Source organism: Amphibalanus amphitrite, unplaced genomic scaffold (genome assembly GCF_019059575.1).
Source record: "Amphibalanus amphitrite isolate SeventyFive unplaced genomic scaffold, NRLGWU_Aamphi_draft 000011F_arrow, whole genome shotgun sequence".
In the NCBI taxonomy this organism is placed as follows: domain Eukaryota; kingdom Metazoa; phylum Arthropoda; class Thecostraca; order Balanomorpha; family Balanidae; genus Amphibalanus; species Amphibalanus amphitrite.
In genome coordinates, this window is record NW_024881507.1 from 185810 (window position 1) to 203976 (window position 18167).

General features: G+C 49.8%; 3 protein-coding genes across 3 annotated transcripts; all 3 read left to right on the forward strand.

Annotated features, from left to right (window-relative positions):
- The first annotated feature begins 557 nt into the window (after positions 1-557).
- Positions 558-6542, forward strand: LOC122381523. Its single transcript, XM_043365790.1, has 11 exons — positions 558-852; positions 1370-1644; positions 1792-1884; positions 2046-2184; positions 2451-2819; positions 3222-3454; positions 3831-3990; positions 4318-4625; positions 4876-5075; positions 5386-5529; positions 5748-6542. The coding sequence occupies exons 1-11, from the start codon at positions 576-578 to the stop codon at positions 6019-6021; spliced, it is 2472 nt and encodes an 823-aa protein (XP_043221725.1). The 5' UTR covers positions 558-575; the 3' UTR covers positions 6022-6542.
- Positions 6543-6958: 416 nt separating this feature from the next.
- Positions 6959-14273, forward strand: LOC122381536 (phosphoglycerate kinase-like). The gene is made up of 9 exons (XM_043365818.1): positions 6959-7355; positions 11431-11634; positions 11891-12035; positions 12208-12407; positions 12605-12743; positions 12875-13009; positions 13247-13368; positions 13614-13813; positions 14091-14273. The coding sequence occupies exons 1-9, from the start codon at positions 7291-7293 to the stop codon at positions 14129-14131; spliced, it is 1251 nt and encodes a 416-aa protein (XP_043221753.1). The 5' UTR covers positions 6959-7290; the 3' UTR covers positions 14132-14273.
- Positions 14274-14639: 366 nt separating this feature from the next.
- Positions 14640-17922, forward strand: LOC122381537 (ADP,ATP carrier protein-like). The gene is made up of 4 exons (XM_043365832.1): positions 14640-14936; positions 16195-16685; positions 17024-17216; positions 17578-17922. Exons 1-4 carry the CDS (start codon positions 14780-14782, stop codon positions 17631-17633), a joined length of 897 nt encoding a protein of 298 aa, XP_043221767.1. The 5' UTR covers positions 14640-14779; the 3' UTR covers positions 17634-17922.
- Positions 17923-18167: the final 245 nt, after the last annotated feature.

An 18167-nucleotide genomic window follows, 5' to 3' on the forward strand; every position in this document is an offset into this window, starting at 1 on the left:
TCTACAATTGTGGAGCTGTTAATACAAATATGAAACAGCGGAAATTTTAGTTTGTAGGGGTCAGGTTAGGTTGTAGGTTTGTATGTTTTAGGTTGTAGGTTGGTAGGGTTGTAGGTTGGTAGGGTTGTAGGTTGTAGGTTTGTAGGTTGTAGGTTGTAAGTAAGTAGGTAAGATTAGGCCAGGTTTGATTATGTTTTTTCCTTATATTTGCAAGACATGTAAGTATCATTTTTGGATTCAGGATGTCAAATAATATAATGTGAAAAATTATCCTTGAAATCTTCTTAGGACTTTATCTTGACATTTACCAATACATATATCTTGGGAATTGGAACTGGCTGCTGCTTAGGATTTAGTTACTAGTTTAGCCTGCTTTTTGACAATTTCTGAACTCCTGTGTCATGGTTTTGTTGTCACTTTTGTATTACCTGACATTTATGCCCAATTCCTTAGCTACATATATATGAATTATGAATATATGTTGATGTGCTCCACTCTGATCCATCATCCATCTGCAACTTTTCCAAATCAAAGTGAAATTTACCATTTTGTTTTCAGATTGTTGAGCAAGTATCATGGATATGCAGTGTGGTGATGTCCAGTCATTTTTTATATCAGATGATGGTAATAGTAACACTATACAGGTCCTGAGAGGTGATGATGATGTAATGATAGGTGAAGATGATGAAGTTGCCTTTGTGGATGAGGTGGAGGAATATACATCTGAGGACCAGCAGCAAGATGCTGAAACTGTGGAGGCTGATACCTCAAGGATGGCATTTGTTAAGTTTGCACAGCAGCCTGATGGGACCATTGTCCCTATTGGGCTAGTGCCAGCAGAGGAAGTTGGTGGTGAGTCATCATTGATGAAGCATAACCCTGATCCTTTTCATAGCTGAGATGTTGCTACTTCAGGCCTCAGGGAGGCAATAGTATTATGATACACACTTTTGATATATTTTTTTAGATGTAGTGTAGTGCTGAATAGCTGAGGAAAAATGAGATGATTCATCGCTGACATTCAGATATGTACCTACTTGACTTATGTGTATTTCCTATGTGTATTTATGTGTATTTCTTGACTTTTTGTGTATTATTAAGCTGTAAACTAAACTGAACCTAAGCTAAACTAGCAGCTTAGGGTCAGTAAACTAAACCCTAAGCTGTTGTGGATGCGTTTATTGATAAACATTCAACAACTTTATATTAATTGTGTGCTCGGAGTTCTCTGGAGAATGAAGTCTTCCCAAAAAGAAGAATGTTTCCTAAAAAAAGAACAATGGCATCTGTGCAGCCCCCATGCTGGTCCCACCTGTTCCCACCACTCCTCACGTGACAGCTTCAGTGACAGCCTTGGCTCCGTCCTCAGACCAGGGCAGCATCGTCACCGACCCGCTGCTGATGGAGACGGCCGAGGCGTTCAGTCGCTCGGCACTGTCCCACGCCGGCGCCGGACCGTCGGAAGGCGCTCAGCCGAGCACCTCCGCGGACGGCGGACCGTCGGACGGCGCCCGGCCGGGCACCTCCGCGGACAGCGGACCGTCAGACGGCGCTCCGCCGGGCACCTCAGCGGGCGCCGGCGCGGACGGTCCGTCCAGCACCATCTGCCGCCTCGTCAGGAAGCGAGCCGTCGACATGAGCAAGGTACGCAGCTGCGGCAGACGTCCAGTGGCGGACAGCTGTCGATACAATTCGGTTTAACTCGAGGTACATCAGCTCGCAATCTTGCTAGCAACTCTAATCGATGTGGAATCTTTTTTTTAAAATTTATGCTTATCTTTTCTCCCGCAGCCGGAGCCCTGCGATTTGTGCGGCTGTCGCTACAAGAACAAGGCCAGTTTGAAGGCGCATCAACGCACGTACCACAGCGATAGCGTGGCAGTGGTGAGTTTCACGGACATAACGAATTTTTAGGCAGTTACGAAGATTTTCATAGAAGATTGCTCATACATTTTATGTCAGTGTCATGTCATCTTCCTATCTGAAATGTGAACAGACACCCTTCCACTTTAATAATCAGCTACTGTCCTTTCCCTGTCGGCCAGAAAACGCGGGATAGTCTGCGCTGCGCGGAGGTGGGGTGCGATTTCACGACCTCGCACTGTAAGACGCTCTGCAAGCACCTGACCCAGCAGCACAACATCCAGATGGACGTAGTGAAACTCATCTTCAAGGACTGGGACGGTGAGCCACACAGTTCCATTATTTTACCAGCTATCACAGTTGTGTTCGTTGTGGAATATTCAATGGTTAAAAATCGCGATTGATCGCTATTGTTGACGGTTGTTTGCAGTCTGTCTGTGTAATTTCTGTCTACTACCATGTAATCCAGATATTTATAAAAAAACATACAAAACTTAAAAGGCGACACTTCTTCCGAAAATTATGCCAATGATGAGGAATAATTGATCGGTAAGCCTTGTTCACACTGGTCTCCTGTTCTCTGGCAGAGATGACGGCGTGGCAGAGCGACTTTGAGTATGAGACGGGCACGCGGTACCGGCGCCTGCAGCGTCAGGTGTCCGACTCCGGCGAGCTGATTCAGCTGCGACTGACCTGTCCGGGCGCCGAGCCGCCGGCCAGTCAGCGCCGGGGCGGCTGGAGGCTCCGCCGGACGTCGGGCCGCCGCGGACGGCCGCCCGGACCGCCGGCCGCCACCCGCGTCATCTGCACCTCGTACGTGCGCGCGTGCAGGCCCGAGAGCGACGGCCCGGTGACCGTGACCGTCAACACTACCCACTACGGGCACCGGCTGGACGAGTCGGCGGCCGCCAGGACCAAGGAGCCGCTGCCAGAGACCACCCGACGCTTCCTCGAGGGTGAGCGACGGCCGGACCCAGCCGCTCCGCTGGCTAAATGAGCTGACTAAATAGTGTACTTCCCCTAGCAATGGTATCATTTTCTCCGAGCTTATCGTAAACTTGCCTTCTTTCGTTTTGCTTTTCGTCCTTTTTCCAAATAGTGCCAATTTAATGGGTAAGTTTCGAGTTCATTGATTCCTCCATAGTGGGGGGTTTGGATTGAGCTTTGCCATGGGTACTGCGAAGAATGATTTAGCTTAGTACTTATGATCTGCAGTCGGCACACAGTGGCAACTGGCATCGATATTTAACAAAGCACGCGCGCCATAGACATAAGGCTGCAGACATGGTGTCTGCGCACCGCCACCCCAGCGCCCTCTGTCCCTGTACCGCCGACTGACGCCCTTCCGTCCCTTCCAGAGACGCTGCGCGCCGGCTGGAGCCTGGAGCGGATCATGCGCGCCGTGCGCCGCTCCGTGCTCGACGACCCGTCGCCGCTGAACGCCATGTTCCGTCTGCGCCGACAGCACGTGTACAAGGTGGCCCACCGACTGGGCATACCATCGGAGCGGCTGCGGCCCGATCCGGAGACCGAGGAGGGCCCGCTCCCGGCGCTTACCACGGTGGCTGAACGGCTGGCCGACAACGAAGGGGTAGGTACAGCTGGGGCGGCTGTCCAGTGACCGGAGAGGTAGGTCACAGCTGAAGTGGCTGGCCGCGGGTCGGGTAGGTCACAGCTGGGGCGGCTGATGGGATGTTCTAGGGACTGTATGAGAGGAGTGGCAGAGTGACCATGGGACGAAGGGAATCGCATTGCGTTTTACGCATAAGGAGAGTGAGTTTCATTTACCGGTGCGGTGAAATTCACAAACATGATGAGTCATTTGTACTGTCTGTATTTACTTATTCGCTGCCCTCTCTGTGATAGCTGTGAGTCAGTTTTAGCGCAAATTTCTAAAATCCATTGGCAACTGTGTAAAACAGCCCTATACCCGCAACTCCCACTCCCTCACCATGTGTTCTCGGCAGGCTCACGTGCTGTTCCACAAGGAGGTGGGTGACGTGATGGAGGGCCTGCACGAGTGCGACTTTGTGTTCGCCTTCACCACGGACCGTCAGCTGGAGCTGCTGCACCAGCTCGGCCCCGGAGGGGTGCTGATGATGGATGTTACCGACACGCCGCCCAAAGGTGAGAAACACGGACAGGGGGGGGGGAGGTAGGGGTGCGGGAGACGGGCAACGGAGCGACTGGGCGTCTCCTCGTTTGATTTACTGCAGTTTGATGCAGTTTTCGTCCAGGGTTTGAATGACATTAATTTAGCTTTTAAAACACGAGAGGTTATTTACGAGCAGGAAATTATTCAGATTTGAAATGGATAAAATTAATTTTACATGTCATGGCGAACAGCCTATCCACCTAGTTAAATTTCAGCTCGCTTTCACTTATAAGTACCGCAGGCTGCCCCGGTGTCCAGAGGTCGCTGTTGATAACCCCTGCGCTCTGCGCCGCTCACAGGCCGCCGGTGCCGGCTGCTCGCGCTGTACGCGTTCCGCGGGGACGGGGACGCGCCGCGGCCGGTGGCCTGGCTGCTGAGCAGCGCCGTGCCCGGCGGGGAGCTGGCGCAGCAGCTGGTGCTGGCGCTGGCGCAGCTCTCCGAGCAGCAGCTGGAAGCTCCGCTGCCGGCGCCGCGGTACTTCGTGGCCGACAAGTACTCCGAGTTCCACCAGGTCTGGTGCGAGGCCACCGGTCAGCGGCCGACGCGGCTGCTCGACCAGGCCAGGGCGCGCGCCACACTCTCCACCATGCTCATCAAACACGTCAAGGTGAGTGGATGCCGCGGATAGGCGGGATACACACACGTGTGAGGGAGGTGACCACAGGCCGACTAGATATCCAATATCCATGCTGACCATATTATGGCCAAGCTGGTGCTCATCTGTCTGTTAAAGGCCTTGTTTCCGGACAGTACTCATGGGGTTTTGATATTGTGTGTGTTCATGCTCTGCTCATTGTATTTAGCTTGTTGCCCGCATAAATTTCCCGTGCTCACTGCTGCCGTCCGTCGTCCGGCAGGACCCGTCCCGTCGGCAGGTGGTGTGGACGGCCGTCTCGCGGCTGATGACACTCACTGGCCGCGAGGAGCAGCCGGATGGCGGCGGTGCGCCGGCGGACGAGGTGGGCGTCCGGCGCGCCGTCTACCGGACCGCCGCACACCTGGCGCGCCAGCTGCAGACGCGGCCCGACACGCAGCGCTTTGGCGCATACCTGGAAGAGTGAGTAGATATTGGGTGGACGGGATCCGTTCATCCATTCCATGGGCGTTGATATGGGCTATGTGTTGAAAACTTCTTCCTCCCGATATATTTTTGGATGAATGGGCACCGGATTTAAATCTTTCACATTGCTGCCGTTGCTTAATTAATTGTTCGAATCTTGTTTTTTTCTTATACCTATCGAACAATTTACAAACACTTTTGACCAATATTCGACGCCCAGTGCCAGCTTCAACTGTTCTATTTTTTTTTTATACATACCATTCCCGGCCTCTCAGTGAAATCTGCGTGTTCTGTGCTGCGTCCTCAGGAAGTGGATCCGCAAGGGTCTGCTGGAGGAGTGGCAGTCGGTGTTTCGGCGGGGCGTGGTGGTGCCCTCTCACAGCGCCGCCCAGGTACTGCACGCCGCCGTGGCCGCAGAGTTCCTCGGCTCCGCCGAACGCTGCGTCGATCGGTGAGTTACGAGTATGGGCTAGCGGGGTGTGGCAGTGTGGATTGATTTGGTCAGATATCGGTGGATTCTTATCTACGTTACAAGTGAATTTGTACGGGTTAGAACATAAATAGCACATCTTTTCGCTTTTTACGAGTAGTAATATTCCTGTGCGCATCAATTCGTCCGTAGGAGTCCCAGCCCAGCCCCATCTCAGGTCCCTGCCGTCTGTTCGACAGGGCGGTGGCCAAGCTGATGGAGTTCTCTGAGAAGTGGAACCAGCCGGCGCCGGAGAGGAACGCCAGCGCTCCTCTGACGATGGCCAAGTACTTCCCGGCGTCGGCCGGCGCGCTGCGGCCGTCCTGGGGCGGTCCGCCGGAGCAGCGGCGTCACCAGCTGCGGCTGCGGCTGCAGGACCTGCTCGGCGCGCTGCAGGACGCCACCGACGCCGAGCTGCCGGCCTGCGAGCGGGCCGTGCGCGCCATGGAGGAGGCCCTCAGCCCGCCGCTGTGATCCACCGCCGGACGGGACATGTGATAGGCAGTGGCCGTGTGTGGCGCCCACTTACGCCACTTGGAAAAAGGTTCTTGTTGATACTTTTGTTAGTAGGATCTCAAGATGACGATGGGTGGAGAAATTTCCAGCGCAGCTGTGCTCAGGAAAGTGTTTGACTATTGATTGTCGCGACGGCTGCTGATCCAAGTTTAATGTCTGGTAAGTGGTAGGCTGGACTCAGGAGTCAGGAGGCCCTCGATGATTCGGTATGCCGAATAATGTGTTATCGGCTGTGGTTCTGCGTAGCGCAACCAGACTGTTGGCATGTCCGTAACATTATTTTTAGTTTTACGATATATCCAAGTCTCCCATGTCGTTAACGAGCGCAGGTCTCAAAGATTTCGTTCAAACCTTTCCATTTGAATTAGTGACTTTGATACCGATTTCTATGTCTGAATGTCATCTTCTGTTTTTTTTTTGCGTTATGCCGATGTCATAATATGCAGATGTCATAATATAGTGCCCTTTTTCGCTTCGTTGCATTCGACTTTAATTTGACTTTGTGGAATGTGTTAGCAAAAAGTGGCGCATATCGCGAAAAGTCTCATCTGCCCGACGTTGTTGCAGTGTTCAGCTCACAACAGAACGAATAGCGATCATAGTTGTCAGTGAACCGACCTACTGATTTTACGGTGCGATGCGAAATGGTATCGACCGAGACTGCGAGAGTGGTTATAGGCGGATGACCGACTAAGCTAGCGACACAGGGTAGTGTTCTTCGTTCTTTCTCCCACGCATAGCATCAGTACACTTCGCAAATAACCATTACCTTTTTATCAGTTTTATTATTCGCCTCTAATTAGAAATTATTTACCGTTGCACTGATGTGTCGCATTTTCCAGTGTCGTGCCACTCTTCCATAGTCATTTTTTGAAGAAGCACCGGGACGCTTGTGGCCGCTAGCATCAAATTGCGAGTACAACTCACCGTCATTCACGTGGTTTCCTGATAATTGCTAAATTGAATGGTTGCTAGGCAACGATTGTTTTCTAGCCGTCCACTCGTTGAAGTAAAGCGTAACTAGTCAGGATCAGAATACTCTTCGGTTTCTCGTAGAATGTTAACTCCATAAATCTCGCGTCGGAATTTCCACCAGCTTCTACTCTTATCGGCGCATGATAACAGTGACTACACCTGTGAACCAAAACAGCCAGACAGCGAAAATTTGGTCGTGAGACAGGTGGTTGATAATTTGTTAGTTTTATATTTCCGATTAAATTAGCAAGTATGTCACTGAACAAGAAATTGAACATTGACAAGCTGGATCTGAAGGGAAAGCGTGTGTTGATCAGGCAAGTTGTTTCAATTGATTTTTTCTAATTATTTAGGCACCTATAGGTATGTATGAACGATTGCATGCTCTGATTGCTGATGTTGGCTGAACGCCGAACGAGTATCTGTACCGGCTATGACATTTGTATGATGTATCACCTCATTGCTAATATTTTTAGCGCGCTAGATTGAGATTTATTTCGTCAGGAATAGGATGAATAAGTTCATATGGCACCTGCCACCAGGGCCTCGTTTCATAAAGCGATTCCGTAACTTACGCCGGTTTTTGATCTTGTATTGCAAGTGCATGTAAAGCGAAAATTTATTTCCCCTTCTCCCTTCTGTTCTTGCCAGCTTGCAAGCTGAATAAATTCAACGATTCAAACTAACGTCATCGCTTCACATGCACTTGCATTACAAGACCAACAACCGCCGTAAGTTACGGACAGTTACGGACTCGCTGTATGAAACCAAGGCCGTATAAGTTATGAAACGAGGCCCTGGTTGCGCACCAGGCGACGAAGTGGCGACGAAGTGAGCTCACTGAGCTATATTCCCGGCCGATAATTGGGTGTAAAATATTGCCACACCTTGGCGACGATCGCATCTGGCTCATGATGAATTGCTCCAGGGGCGGATCCAGCCGATCCGTTTGGGGAGGGCAAAAGTTTCCGACCTATCCGACGACCCCTATCCGCCCCCGCACTGGGAGGAATGTAAGATAAATTTTGGATGGGGATGCAAAATTTTCTCAAGGGGCCCCACTGAAGGTTTTGGGCCCTTTTACTTTTTCAAGCTGTCAATCATCGATTTATGAAAACCAAAAGTTAAGGAAACAATCCGTACAGGAAGTTATCCAAAATGTTTGCATATTTCAGTGAACCTAACAAAATCACAGCATACCTAAATAAGTGAAATGCAACAAGTTTTTTTTTTACTGGGTGATTTTTCTTATGCTAACCACCACCCGCAAGCCTCAAACCACTTTTCTTGATCCGCAGTGGACCTTTGAGAGCCCTACGGGTCCGCTCTTACAAGACCGTTAAAAACCTCTGGAAACTGAATGACTCAATGGAGGCTCCTCCAGAAGCCTTCACTACTTCTCAGATTGAATGAGTCCCCGACCAGGGTCGGTTCCTCAGAAGGTGCTGAAGGGTTTCAGAAAGCAGCGTAGGCTCGAGAGTCTGGAAAGTTCTTAAAGACCGGCATCGGACCCAAAAAGCCTGTATGGAGGCCCTCAAAAACCGGGATAGAGGCCAAAGGAGCTGATGTTTAGCCTAAAGAACCGGTGTGGAGGAAAGGGTAGGAGTCTGAGTGGGGCCTTCAGGGGCAAGCGTTAGGGCCCCAAAAGTATGAGTGAGGCTCTTGGAGGCAGGTAGGTCCCTTGAGCGTGCATGGGGTCCCAAGAGCTCGCGTGTGAGCCCAAAAATTCGGCTTCATGTCCGTGGAACATGCATGGGGATTCTTAGAAGCCGCTTGGACACATATTTGATGGTTCGTGGGTACCAAGATCGATGTAATGGTCCTAAAAGCCGGTGTAGGGCCTAGAAGTTCCGGTGTTGAGACTCTCAGAGGCCGGCGAAGGGGCACCAGGAGCGGATACAGTGTCTCAACAAGCCTACATGGGACCTGACAATCAGTGTGGAATCCCACGAGCCTGCTTAATCCCTCAGAGACCTTTGTAAGGCCCTCAAAGGTCGTTGTGAAGGGCCTCTGAATCTGAAATCTTCGCGGGGCCCCGAGGCCAGCATGTCCCCTGCCTGCGTTAAGGCCCTCCAGAGGCCGTCGTAGGGTTCTTCATAGGCCAGCGTGGGCCCTTGGAGCCTTCGTTACAGGACTCTCAGAGGTCAGCATGACCCCTGCAGTCTGCCTGCGTTGAGGCCAGATCAGAGGTCATCGTGGGGCCCTCAGACGCCAGCGTGGGCATTTGAAGCTTGCATTGGGTCCTAGAGGTCGTCGTGAGGGCCCATAGATGATAGAGGTCGTCGTGAGGGCCCTCAGGCCTGAGGGACCGTCTCGGGTGGAATCACTGTGGAAATCGTTGTGAGGGCCCTTAGAAGCCTTCAAGAGGACCATCAGAGGTCATCATGAAGGTCTTTGGCCATCATGACGGTCTTCATAGGCCCTGGGCCCTCAGGTATCTTTGCAAGGCCCTCAAAGGCTGTGGTAAGGACATCAGAGTCCATCGTTAGGGCCATCAAGAGACCGTCACAGGTTCCTCAGATGCCAGCATAGCCCCTGCAGCCTGGTTGTGTTGGGGCCCTCAGAGGCCGTCGTGGGCCGTCTAAAGCCCGATGGGCACTCAGACCTGAGATGGGTCTAGTACCGTGTCACGAGGGCCCTCAGAGACCGCCGTGGGGGCCCTCAGACGCAGCGTAACCCCTGGAGTCTCCGTGGGGTCCTCAGATGCCGTCATGGGGCACCAAACGCGGTTCGGGACACTCCTAGCCGGTGAGGTCCCCAAAGACCAGCATAGGGCGCTCCTGACCAACAACTGTTACTGGACGTCTGATGATCGGTGATCCCACATGATCGTTCGTTTCCCGATCACTGGTTTTTAGGATAAAATGTATTTGGACAGTGGTGGTGTGACAGGCCTCTTATACGGCTTTTGGAGGGTGCAAAAAGCTATGTTTGCACTCCAATGTTTTCCATGGGTCTGGAGCTGAAACCCCTGCACCCTCTATCCGGATTTCCGCTACCCTTGAGCACCAAGATGACCAAACGACTTTACAACGCCACACTATCTGCATGCAATCAGTTCAGGTAGTTCGATCTATTAACAGCATTCTGGCATAAATCATCAGCAGCGAGCGTCCAGCTCCTTCCTTCGGGTCACCGAAAGTCCTGCTTTTCGTCCAGATAGTCCTCGACGCCGTATTCAATTCTATCATCTCTATATGCTTTGGGAGGGGCAAAAGGACAGTCTTGCCCACATGATTTAGCTTTGGGGAAGGCAAATGCCCATTTTGCCCTCCCCTGGATCCGCCACTGAATTGCTCATGAAGATCGGATGGAATGAGGGAGGGCTGCAGGATAGGAGGAAAAATTCGGAAATCGGAGGAATATAAAACCTTTATTCTTCAAGGCCTTTGCAACTTGTGTCACTTGGAATTTCTTAAAGGCCCATGAATCTGAGCTCCGACATATCGAAGACCTGAGGCCAGGGCGTTCAAGCGCAGTTCAAGCGAACTTCCCGTTAAAACTGAATCGGGGAAGTAAAGATACTGCTAATTTAACGCCGGGAACCATTAGATGCTAACTCAAACACTTGAAATAGTGATTCCATGCCACACTTACGCGGGCCTGCCGCCTGTGATTTTGTTTACCCTTTACCTTGCGGCTTGCACGACGTAATAGGTATATCGTCATTGCGCTAATTGGGGTCATCGGAGAATGAGATTTTCGTCAATAACTCCCGACAAAATTGAGCAAGAGCTTCAGGGAAAAAAAGGAGCTTGCAGTTTGTACGCCCGTCGCCGTAACGAGACACAGTAACTGGTACCTACCAATTTTAGGGTTTCAGGTCAACCGTTGACCTCTGAGATTAGGTCAAATGTCCCGAAGTAGGTACACCGTTAGGGGTCCGTTTTTTATGAGTAAACAGTAAATAATACGTCAAAAATGATCGCAGAGCTCACCATCGTGTTCGTCCTTAGCTCTCTGGAGATCATTAGCTTACTTCCTGCAACTTTTAGTTCCCTATGAAAGATTCCCTCCTGCTGAGGGTGTTGCGAATTTGCGGCATTTTAGGACCGTTCAGTCGAAAACGTCCACTTCTGACGTATTAGGTAAGTGACCTGACCGGACCTGAAAATGCTGATTGTGTCATAAGATTGTCTTATTTTACTTTAAACGTGAGTCGTGACATGTAGTTGTACGGCATACGTGCTTACCGCACGTCACCCAAGTCAGAAGCGAGACATCGAGAGCAAAGCGGCTCATATTGCCGCAAAATCGGACCTTCTTGTCGGCTCAGAAGGCGGCTGCTTAGTCAGGCGGAAGGTTGTTGAAATAAAGTATTTGATGCTTTATTATAAATTCCATAAATCTGTTGGTGGTTACCTTACCAACCGTAATGTTTTCCTTACTCAGGGTTGATTTCAACGTGCCGCTGAAGGATGGCAAGATTAGCAACAACCAAAGGATCGTGGCCGCTCTGGACACCATCAAGTATGCGCTGGACAAGAAGGCCAAATCGGTGGTGCTCATGTCACATCTCGGTAGGCCCGATGGGCACAAGGACCCCAAGGCGACCATGAAGCCGGTAGCCGACGAACTCAAGAAACTGCTGAATAAGTGAGTTTAACTTGAACGAGATAATATAAACTATGGTGTGCGTTTTAGTTTTGGAATTGCCGCAAATCATTGCAAGTCGTCAACAAATCTGATGCATACCTGTAATCCTCCATGCATTGTATGGTTATTGGTTATTGACAAATCCTAAGACGTTTTCATAATTGTGATTGAAACATATTTAGATTTACATTTCCTATTAATTCGTGACGAATTGGCGGAACCTTCTTTTTTTTTCAATTATCATGCTCTTTTTCAGGGACATAACGTTTCTGACGGACTGCGTCGGACCTGATGTGGAAAAAGCCTGCAGCAGCCCAAAGGACGGCTCCATCATTTTGTTGGAAAATCTCCGCTATCATGTTGAAGAGGAAGGGAAGGGCGTTGATGAGAAAGGCAACAAGGTAAAATCACAGTGATTGTAGATTATCGAGGATCAACTCCCGTGAATCGTGATTGTCGATTGTTAAGCATCATCTCTCCGTGTTTCATCGCTTCCAAGTGCTCCCGATGATTGATTCTACCATGCATTGATACTATGCATTGACCACTTACCTACAATGTTTGGTTTTTCAGATCAAGGCCGACGAAAAGAAGACAAAGGAGTTCCGCCAGTCACTGCGCAAGCTGGGGGACATTTATATCAACGATGCATTCGGCACAGCGCATCGCGCTCACAGCTCAATGCTGGGAGAGGGCTTCGACAAGAGGGCTGCTGGGTTCCTGCTGAAGAAGGAACTAACGTACTTCGCAAAGGCATTGGAGTCACCTGCCAGGTACGAATCGGGTTTTTATTGCATGCAATAGGATTGCAAACGACGTCATTTCATTTTTGGCACCAGCCAGTGGTAATCCTGGCTAAATAATTCACTCAAAGACTTCGCCAGCATTAAGTAAAAGTCTTCAAAATCGTCATTACTCTGAAAATCAGTGCCTTTTTGGTAATCAATGGCTTCAATCGGTATCATTTCAGACCTTTCCTTGCCATTCTTGGTGGTGCTAAAGTGCAAGACAAGATTCAGCTTATCGAAAACATGCTGGATAAAGTGAACGAAATGATCATCGGAGGAGGCATGGCATTCACCTTCCTGAAGGAGCTGAACGGGATGAAGGTGTGTATCTGAAGGTCTGAACCGCCCTGTAACCCGATCAGCAGCCTGGTATTTGACTGAGTTGATTGTGGTATTCTGTAACGTTATCTTTTTATGCACACACAATACAAAACGTAAACTTCTGTATACAGATCGGAGGCTCGCTGTTCGATGCCGACGGAGCGAAGATCGTGAAACAGCTGATGGAGAAGGCCAAGAAGAACAAGGTCCAGATCCACCTCCCCGTCGACTTCGTCACTGGCGACAAATTCGACGAAAAGGCAAAGGTAAGAGTTTTGCGCCGCCGCTGTCTTCACACAGTGGTTTTCAGTGTTGTGATTTCAAAACTTATCTTTTATGGTCCTCGTATCTAACTGGCCTTCTTACAGCGCAAAACTGCACTAACATGTTTTTTTTTTTGTCTACGGGGGCGGGGCATCGAATCAGCAATTAGGCACAAACATGACCGAGAGCATGGTTTGTTTTTACACAGAAGTAGGTAACTGATAATTAACGGGTCACAGGTGGGCGCTGCAACGGTCGACGGAGGCATCCCAGACGGCTGCATGGGCCTGGACATCGGACCCAAGACCACGGATGCGTTCAAAGCAGTTATCCTCAAGGCGAAGACGATTGTCTGGAACGGGTTAGTGATTTTACATGATTCTATAAATAAAAGTACTCGTTCTGTTTGAAGTATCCGTAAGTAATGTTTGCTGCATGCGTTGGGTCAGCCCCCTCGAATGGTTTTAACGCCCCGAGTCGAGCGGGGTTCTGCACTCTGAAGTTTCACTACGAGTTGGTTAGACTGTGCCGGATGACACTGCTGTAGTGCGGCACAGCCTACCTTACCACGAGGCTCGTCCCATTGCCCGATACTCTCACCGGCAGACCTCCTGGGGTCTTTGAATTCGAGAACTTCGCGAAGGGCACCAAGGGCATGATGGACGCCGTCGTGGAGGCGACTAAGAAGGGCGCCACGACCATCATCGGCGGCGGCGACACGGCCACCTGCTGCGCCAAATTCAAGACCGAGGACAAGGTCAGCCACGTCAGCACCGGAGGCGGCGCCAGCCTGGAGCTCCTGGAAGGTAAGGGAACGACTCACATGTCCCTGCTTAGCTGTTATACCTTATGACTCGGTAAAATCAATCGGCACAATAAAATGAATCATTTACTTTGGTGTCTTCAGAATGCCTACACAAAACCGTTTGAGTGATTTTAACTTCATATCATACAGTTGTTCATTCCTAGCGTTTTCAGTTAACCATTGACATTTTTAATTGCTTCTCATTGGGTGTTTTAGCCAGCCGAAGCTTTCTTTAAAATCGTTTCGACGGATATATGACGGTTATAAAACGCTTGCAGGAAAAGTCCTTCCGGGAGTAGCGGCTCTCTCTGAAGGCTAGCAAGACTGAGAAATAGCAGTTGAGAAAAAGTGCTCTTACAGGAACAGTCCGTTAGATTTTCTATTATGAATATATAAATAACCGTTTGGCGTGAAACAAACGAAATAGTAAAAATAGTGAAAATATACATTGAAGTCAGCTACCATGTTTGGTCTACAAAGAAAAAAAGCACGACGGAAGCCGCCCATCAGTGATCATTATCAGGCCGAACAAATATTAAATGAGGGCTTCATACATTAAATATAGAAAACATAGGTAGTCATAATCACCATAATAAGCATAATTAAAATCAGCCTGCAATGAGAGCAGCTTTGTTGCTCATTATGTTGGTGGGGGTCAGTATGTAGTGGTCACATCTCGAGTCTGTGGAAAGTGCCGACAAAGTCTGGTTTGACGGCGTCAAAACCTCACGGCTCCTGCCTACCGAGCACCTGTTATACAGTTTTCCATTGGCTCAGCCCGGCCTATACCGAGGTTTTCCGCCAATAGGCGCCCTGTTCCGCGGGCCGTCTTCTTATGCTATTAGCGTACGGCTGGCTCCCGACAGCGGTCGGAGCGTCGGTCCCTCCGAGTCGGTGGCCGGCGTCCGCACGGTGAGGGTGGCAGCCCGCTCCACTTCAGTCCAACGTAACCCACAACACTAGCAAAATGGGCTTCGACGCGAAGGGCTTTGCTCAGGACTTTATCGCCGGTGGCGTTGCCGCGGCCATTTCCAAGACCACCGTGGCGCCCATCGAGCGCGTCAAGCTGCTGCTGCAGGTCCAGCACACTTCCAAGCAGATTGCCGAGTCCCAGCGATACAAGGGTGAGTCGATATTTTGTGTGCTTGTATTGATGTCTGTCCAGGTTATTGCTACTATTCAAACGCCTCCGTAACAATTGTCTTGGCACGGGTGTGGAGGTTAGCTCAAGTTTGCTTGGGGTATCGTCCACTTTGTTTGATTTGCTGGAGATTTGCCAAACAGCATGCGTCCTAGTATTTGTGATATCGGCATGATCAAGATCGACCGGACTTATCAAGAGCAGTTTAGGTTAACATGTTACTTGTTAGCATAAGTGTTGGCGTTAAGTGGTTTTCAGGCGATAACATGACGCCAGTCTGAGAAAAGTATTAGATAATTTTTGAATGCAGTTTGTGGGGAAAGATCATGAGCATGGCAACGTGCTCTTTATTGTTGATGCAAACAGCTACCAAATCACTTCAACGTTGGTATCTTGCAAGCTGGGAAACGTAAATATTCATTGCTATGCAACTGACTGCTTACACGACGCTTGTCGGCATTTCACATATGTGTTTCCATTTTCTCTCAAGTTTTTTTTTCTCGGATAAAGCCAACTATCCCACTTTAAAACTAAAGGAAAAGATAGATTTTACATAATATCAACCACAAAGTCACATACGAGAGCAATATTGAAATATGTAGGGACGAATGATAAAACGGATTTGATTAAATCAACGAGACAGATGCCAAGAAAGTGATTTGGGTGTGTACTGCGAAGGTCATGTGCTAGCGATCAATGATAATCAGTCTCGTTTAGTTGTGCTGTAGCTTGTACCTCTGCATGATTTCCTCAGTTTAATTTGGATTCTTTTATTCAAACCCCTGTTATCTTACAACTGGTTTCTACCAGTTTCAGGACTCATTCTAGTTATGTTCAAGCAGCGACTGCATGCGACAAGATGGAAAGAAACAGCGTTGTGACCCAGCATGCTGGATACCACATCAACCTGGTTCGTATCCGGAGGGACCTAGCACCAAGCATCCATACTTACATATTACTTAAACGAGCTACTAGGTATATGGTCCATATTCAACCAAGATATTTGCTAAGGATCACGTGGAAACTCCATTTTATGAAATCTTTCCTTTAATGTGATATCTTATCCAGCATAAGTCGTCGATTTTCCGGAACTAACCATATCCTGCATGCATTTTCAAAAGATATTTCGTGTTAACGACATAGCAATTGCTAAAGCTCCCAATTTTACATTTCAAGGTGCATGCATTTGCAGAAGTGTTGCTCTATTTCTGATGTTGAGTCAAGTCTCCTACCATCGGCAGGCATGGTCGACTGCTTTGTGCGGATCCCGCGTGAGCAGGGCTTCCTCAGCTTCTGGCGTGGCAACCTCGCCAACGTCATCCGGTACTTCCCGACCCAGGCGCTCAACTTCGCCTTCAAGGACAAGTACAAGCAGATCTTCCTTGGCGGCGTCGACAAGAACCAGTTCTGGCGGTACTTCCTGGGTAACCTGGCGTCCGGTGGCGCCGCCGGAGCCACCTCGCTGTGCTTCGTGTACCCGCTCGACTTCGCCCGTACCCGGCTGGCCGCTGATGTCGGCACCGGTGGCAAGCGCGAGTTCACTGGTCTCGGCGACTGTCTGATCAAGAACTTCAAGTCCGACGGTCTTGTAGGCCTGTACCGTGGCTTCGGAGTGTCCGTGCAGGGCATCATCATCTACCGTGCCTCCTACTTCGGCTTCTTCGACACCGCCAAGGGCATGCTGCCCGACCCCAAGAAGACCCCGATCGTCGTGTCGTGGGCCATTGCCCAGGTACGTAAATGGGCAGCTGGGTTGGTTGCTGGTAAAGCCGGCAGTGCTAACAAAGTGCAACGTGATTTCCATCTAATTAGCAACATACTTCATTGACATCTGTTAGTCACTCGAGTCACGAGTGCTTATAAAGTCAGTACTAATTTATGTTTTCTTATTGTACATGTCATTTCACAAAGACACTGTTTGTTTATATCGCTAAACATGCGATATTTGAGCTAAGTGGAGGACAACCGCGTTCTTGAAGAGGATATTGTCCACGTGAGAACGCTCCCCGCGTCCTTGCTTAATAAGCACACGCTAAACTGAACGTTCTTTGACTGCATTCGTTCCGACAGACTGTGACGACCGTGGCCGGCATCATCTCGTATCCGTTCGACACCGTCCGGAGGCGCATGATGATGCAGTCGGGCCGCAAGGGCGCCGACGTCATGTACAAGAGCACCATCGACTGCTGGCGCAAGGTGGCTGCCCAGGAGGGCGGCGGTGCCTTCTTCAAGGGCGCCTTCTCCAACGTTCTCCGTGGCACTGGTAAGTGCTCGTAGAGACCACGCGAGGCAGACCATGAGACATAAGTGTCGTATACGGTGGTCTACGTAATTATTCCGATACCAACTCTTCAGTTTCGCCATTCCAATGATCACCATGCCAATGACAATGCCATCCTAAATAAGGGGATGGATTAAAAATGAGCTGAAAGCACATGCGTGCACAACTTTTTAAATTGCATTTGTGCATTTCATCATGTTGTTCAGTACGCAAGTGACAACAGTGCATACTGCAGTCAAAAGAATACCCATGGAATACCCTGGAGCCCTGGAACAGTTTTTAAGCCCGTCTTGCACTAACTTGGCTAGAATGTTCATTGATCGTCACCATTTTTGTTTTCCAGGCGGCGCTCTGGTACTGGTGCTGTACGACGAGCTCAAGTCGGTCATGTTCGGCTAGAGGGCGACGCTCAACATACAACTAGGAGTCAGGGATCCGTTTCCACTAGCTGCACAGCTCCACACGCCGCGTCTCACTGTCGTTTCACTGAGCCGACCAACGTCAAACCAGGAGGTAGCCATCACCGGTGCACACGGAATCCGGCCGCGCCCCGGCCCAGATCGACTGGCGGACCTACACCAGCCGGTGCACATTCCGTGTACTATCACCAACCGACTCCGCCGTGCCAGCCTCGCCTGTCCGAGCCAGCCGATCAACCGATGTGCAATACAATCATCATGTTGATATGTTCACGTTTGTGGTATGAAGTGTGGTGTTGAGAATTCACAAGGGCGGGTGGGTAATGAGATGAAATGGGGAGAATGAGAGTGAAAATCACGACCACGACAGCAAGATAATGTCGAGGAACCCTGAGTAGACTGTTGATCACATTCACATGAAGTAATCTATAATTCATATCTCCTACGAGCTCCGAGAGGCACCGGATATGAAAGAGTTACCAAACGGACGCAGATTGAGTGAAGAACATGGCCA

What these genes read in the sequence shown, in the direction of transcription:
- LOC122381537 (XM_043365832.1), top strand. Translation starts at nt 14,780, where the DNA reads ATGGGCTTCGACGCGAAGGGCTTTGCTCAGGACTTTATCGCCGGTGGC. An exon ending in TGTCGTGGGCCATTGCCCAG is followed by an intron (nt 16,686 to 17,023) that starts GTACGTAAATGG and finishes TCGTTCCGACAG; the next exon opens with ACTGTGACGACCGTGGCCGG. An exon ending in CAACGTTCTCCGTGGCACTG is followed by an intron (nt 17,217 to 17,577) that starts GTAAGTGCTCGT and finishes TTTGTTTTCCAG; the next exon opens with GCGGCGCTCTGGTACTGGTG.
- LOC122381536 (XM_043365818.1), top strand. Translation starts at nt 7,291, where the DNA reads ATGTCACTGAACAAGAAATTGAACATTGACAAGCTGGATCTGAAGGGA. An exon ending in CTCAAGAAACTGCTGAATAA is followed by an intron (nt 11,635 to 11,890) that starts GTGAGTTTAACT and finishes GCTCTTTTTCAG; the next exon opens with GGACATAACGTTTCTGACGG. An exon ending in GCATTGGAGTCACCTGCCAG is followed by an intron (nt 12,408 to 12,604) that starts GTACGAATCGGG and finishes GTATCATTTCAG; the next exon opens with ACCTTTCCTTGCCATTCTTG.
- LOC122381523 (XM_043365790.1), top strand. Translation starts at nt 576, where the DNA reads ATGGATATGCAGTGTGGTGATGTCCAGTCATTTTTTATATCAGATGAT. An exon ending in CATCTTCAAGGACTGGGACG is followed by an intron (nt 2,185 to 2,450) that starts GTGAGCCACACA and finishes GTTCTCTGGCAG; the next exon opens with AGATGACGGCGTGGCAGAGC. An exon ending in TGCTCATCAAACACGTCAAG is followed by an intron (nt 4,626 to 4,875) that starts GTGAGTGGATGC and finishes GTCGTCCGGCAG; the next exon opens with GACCCGTCCCGTCGGCAGGT.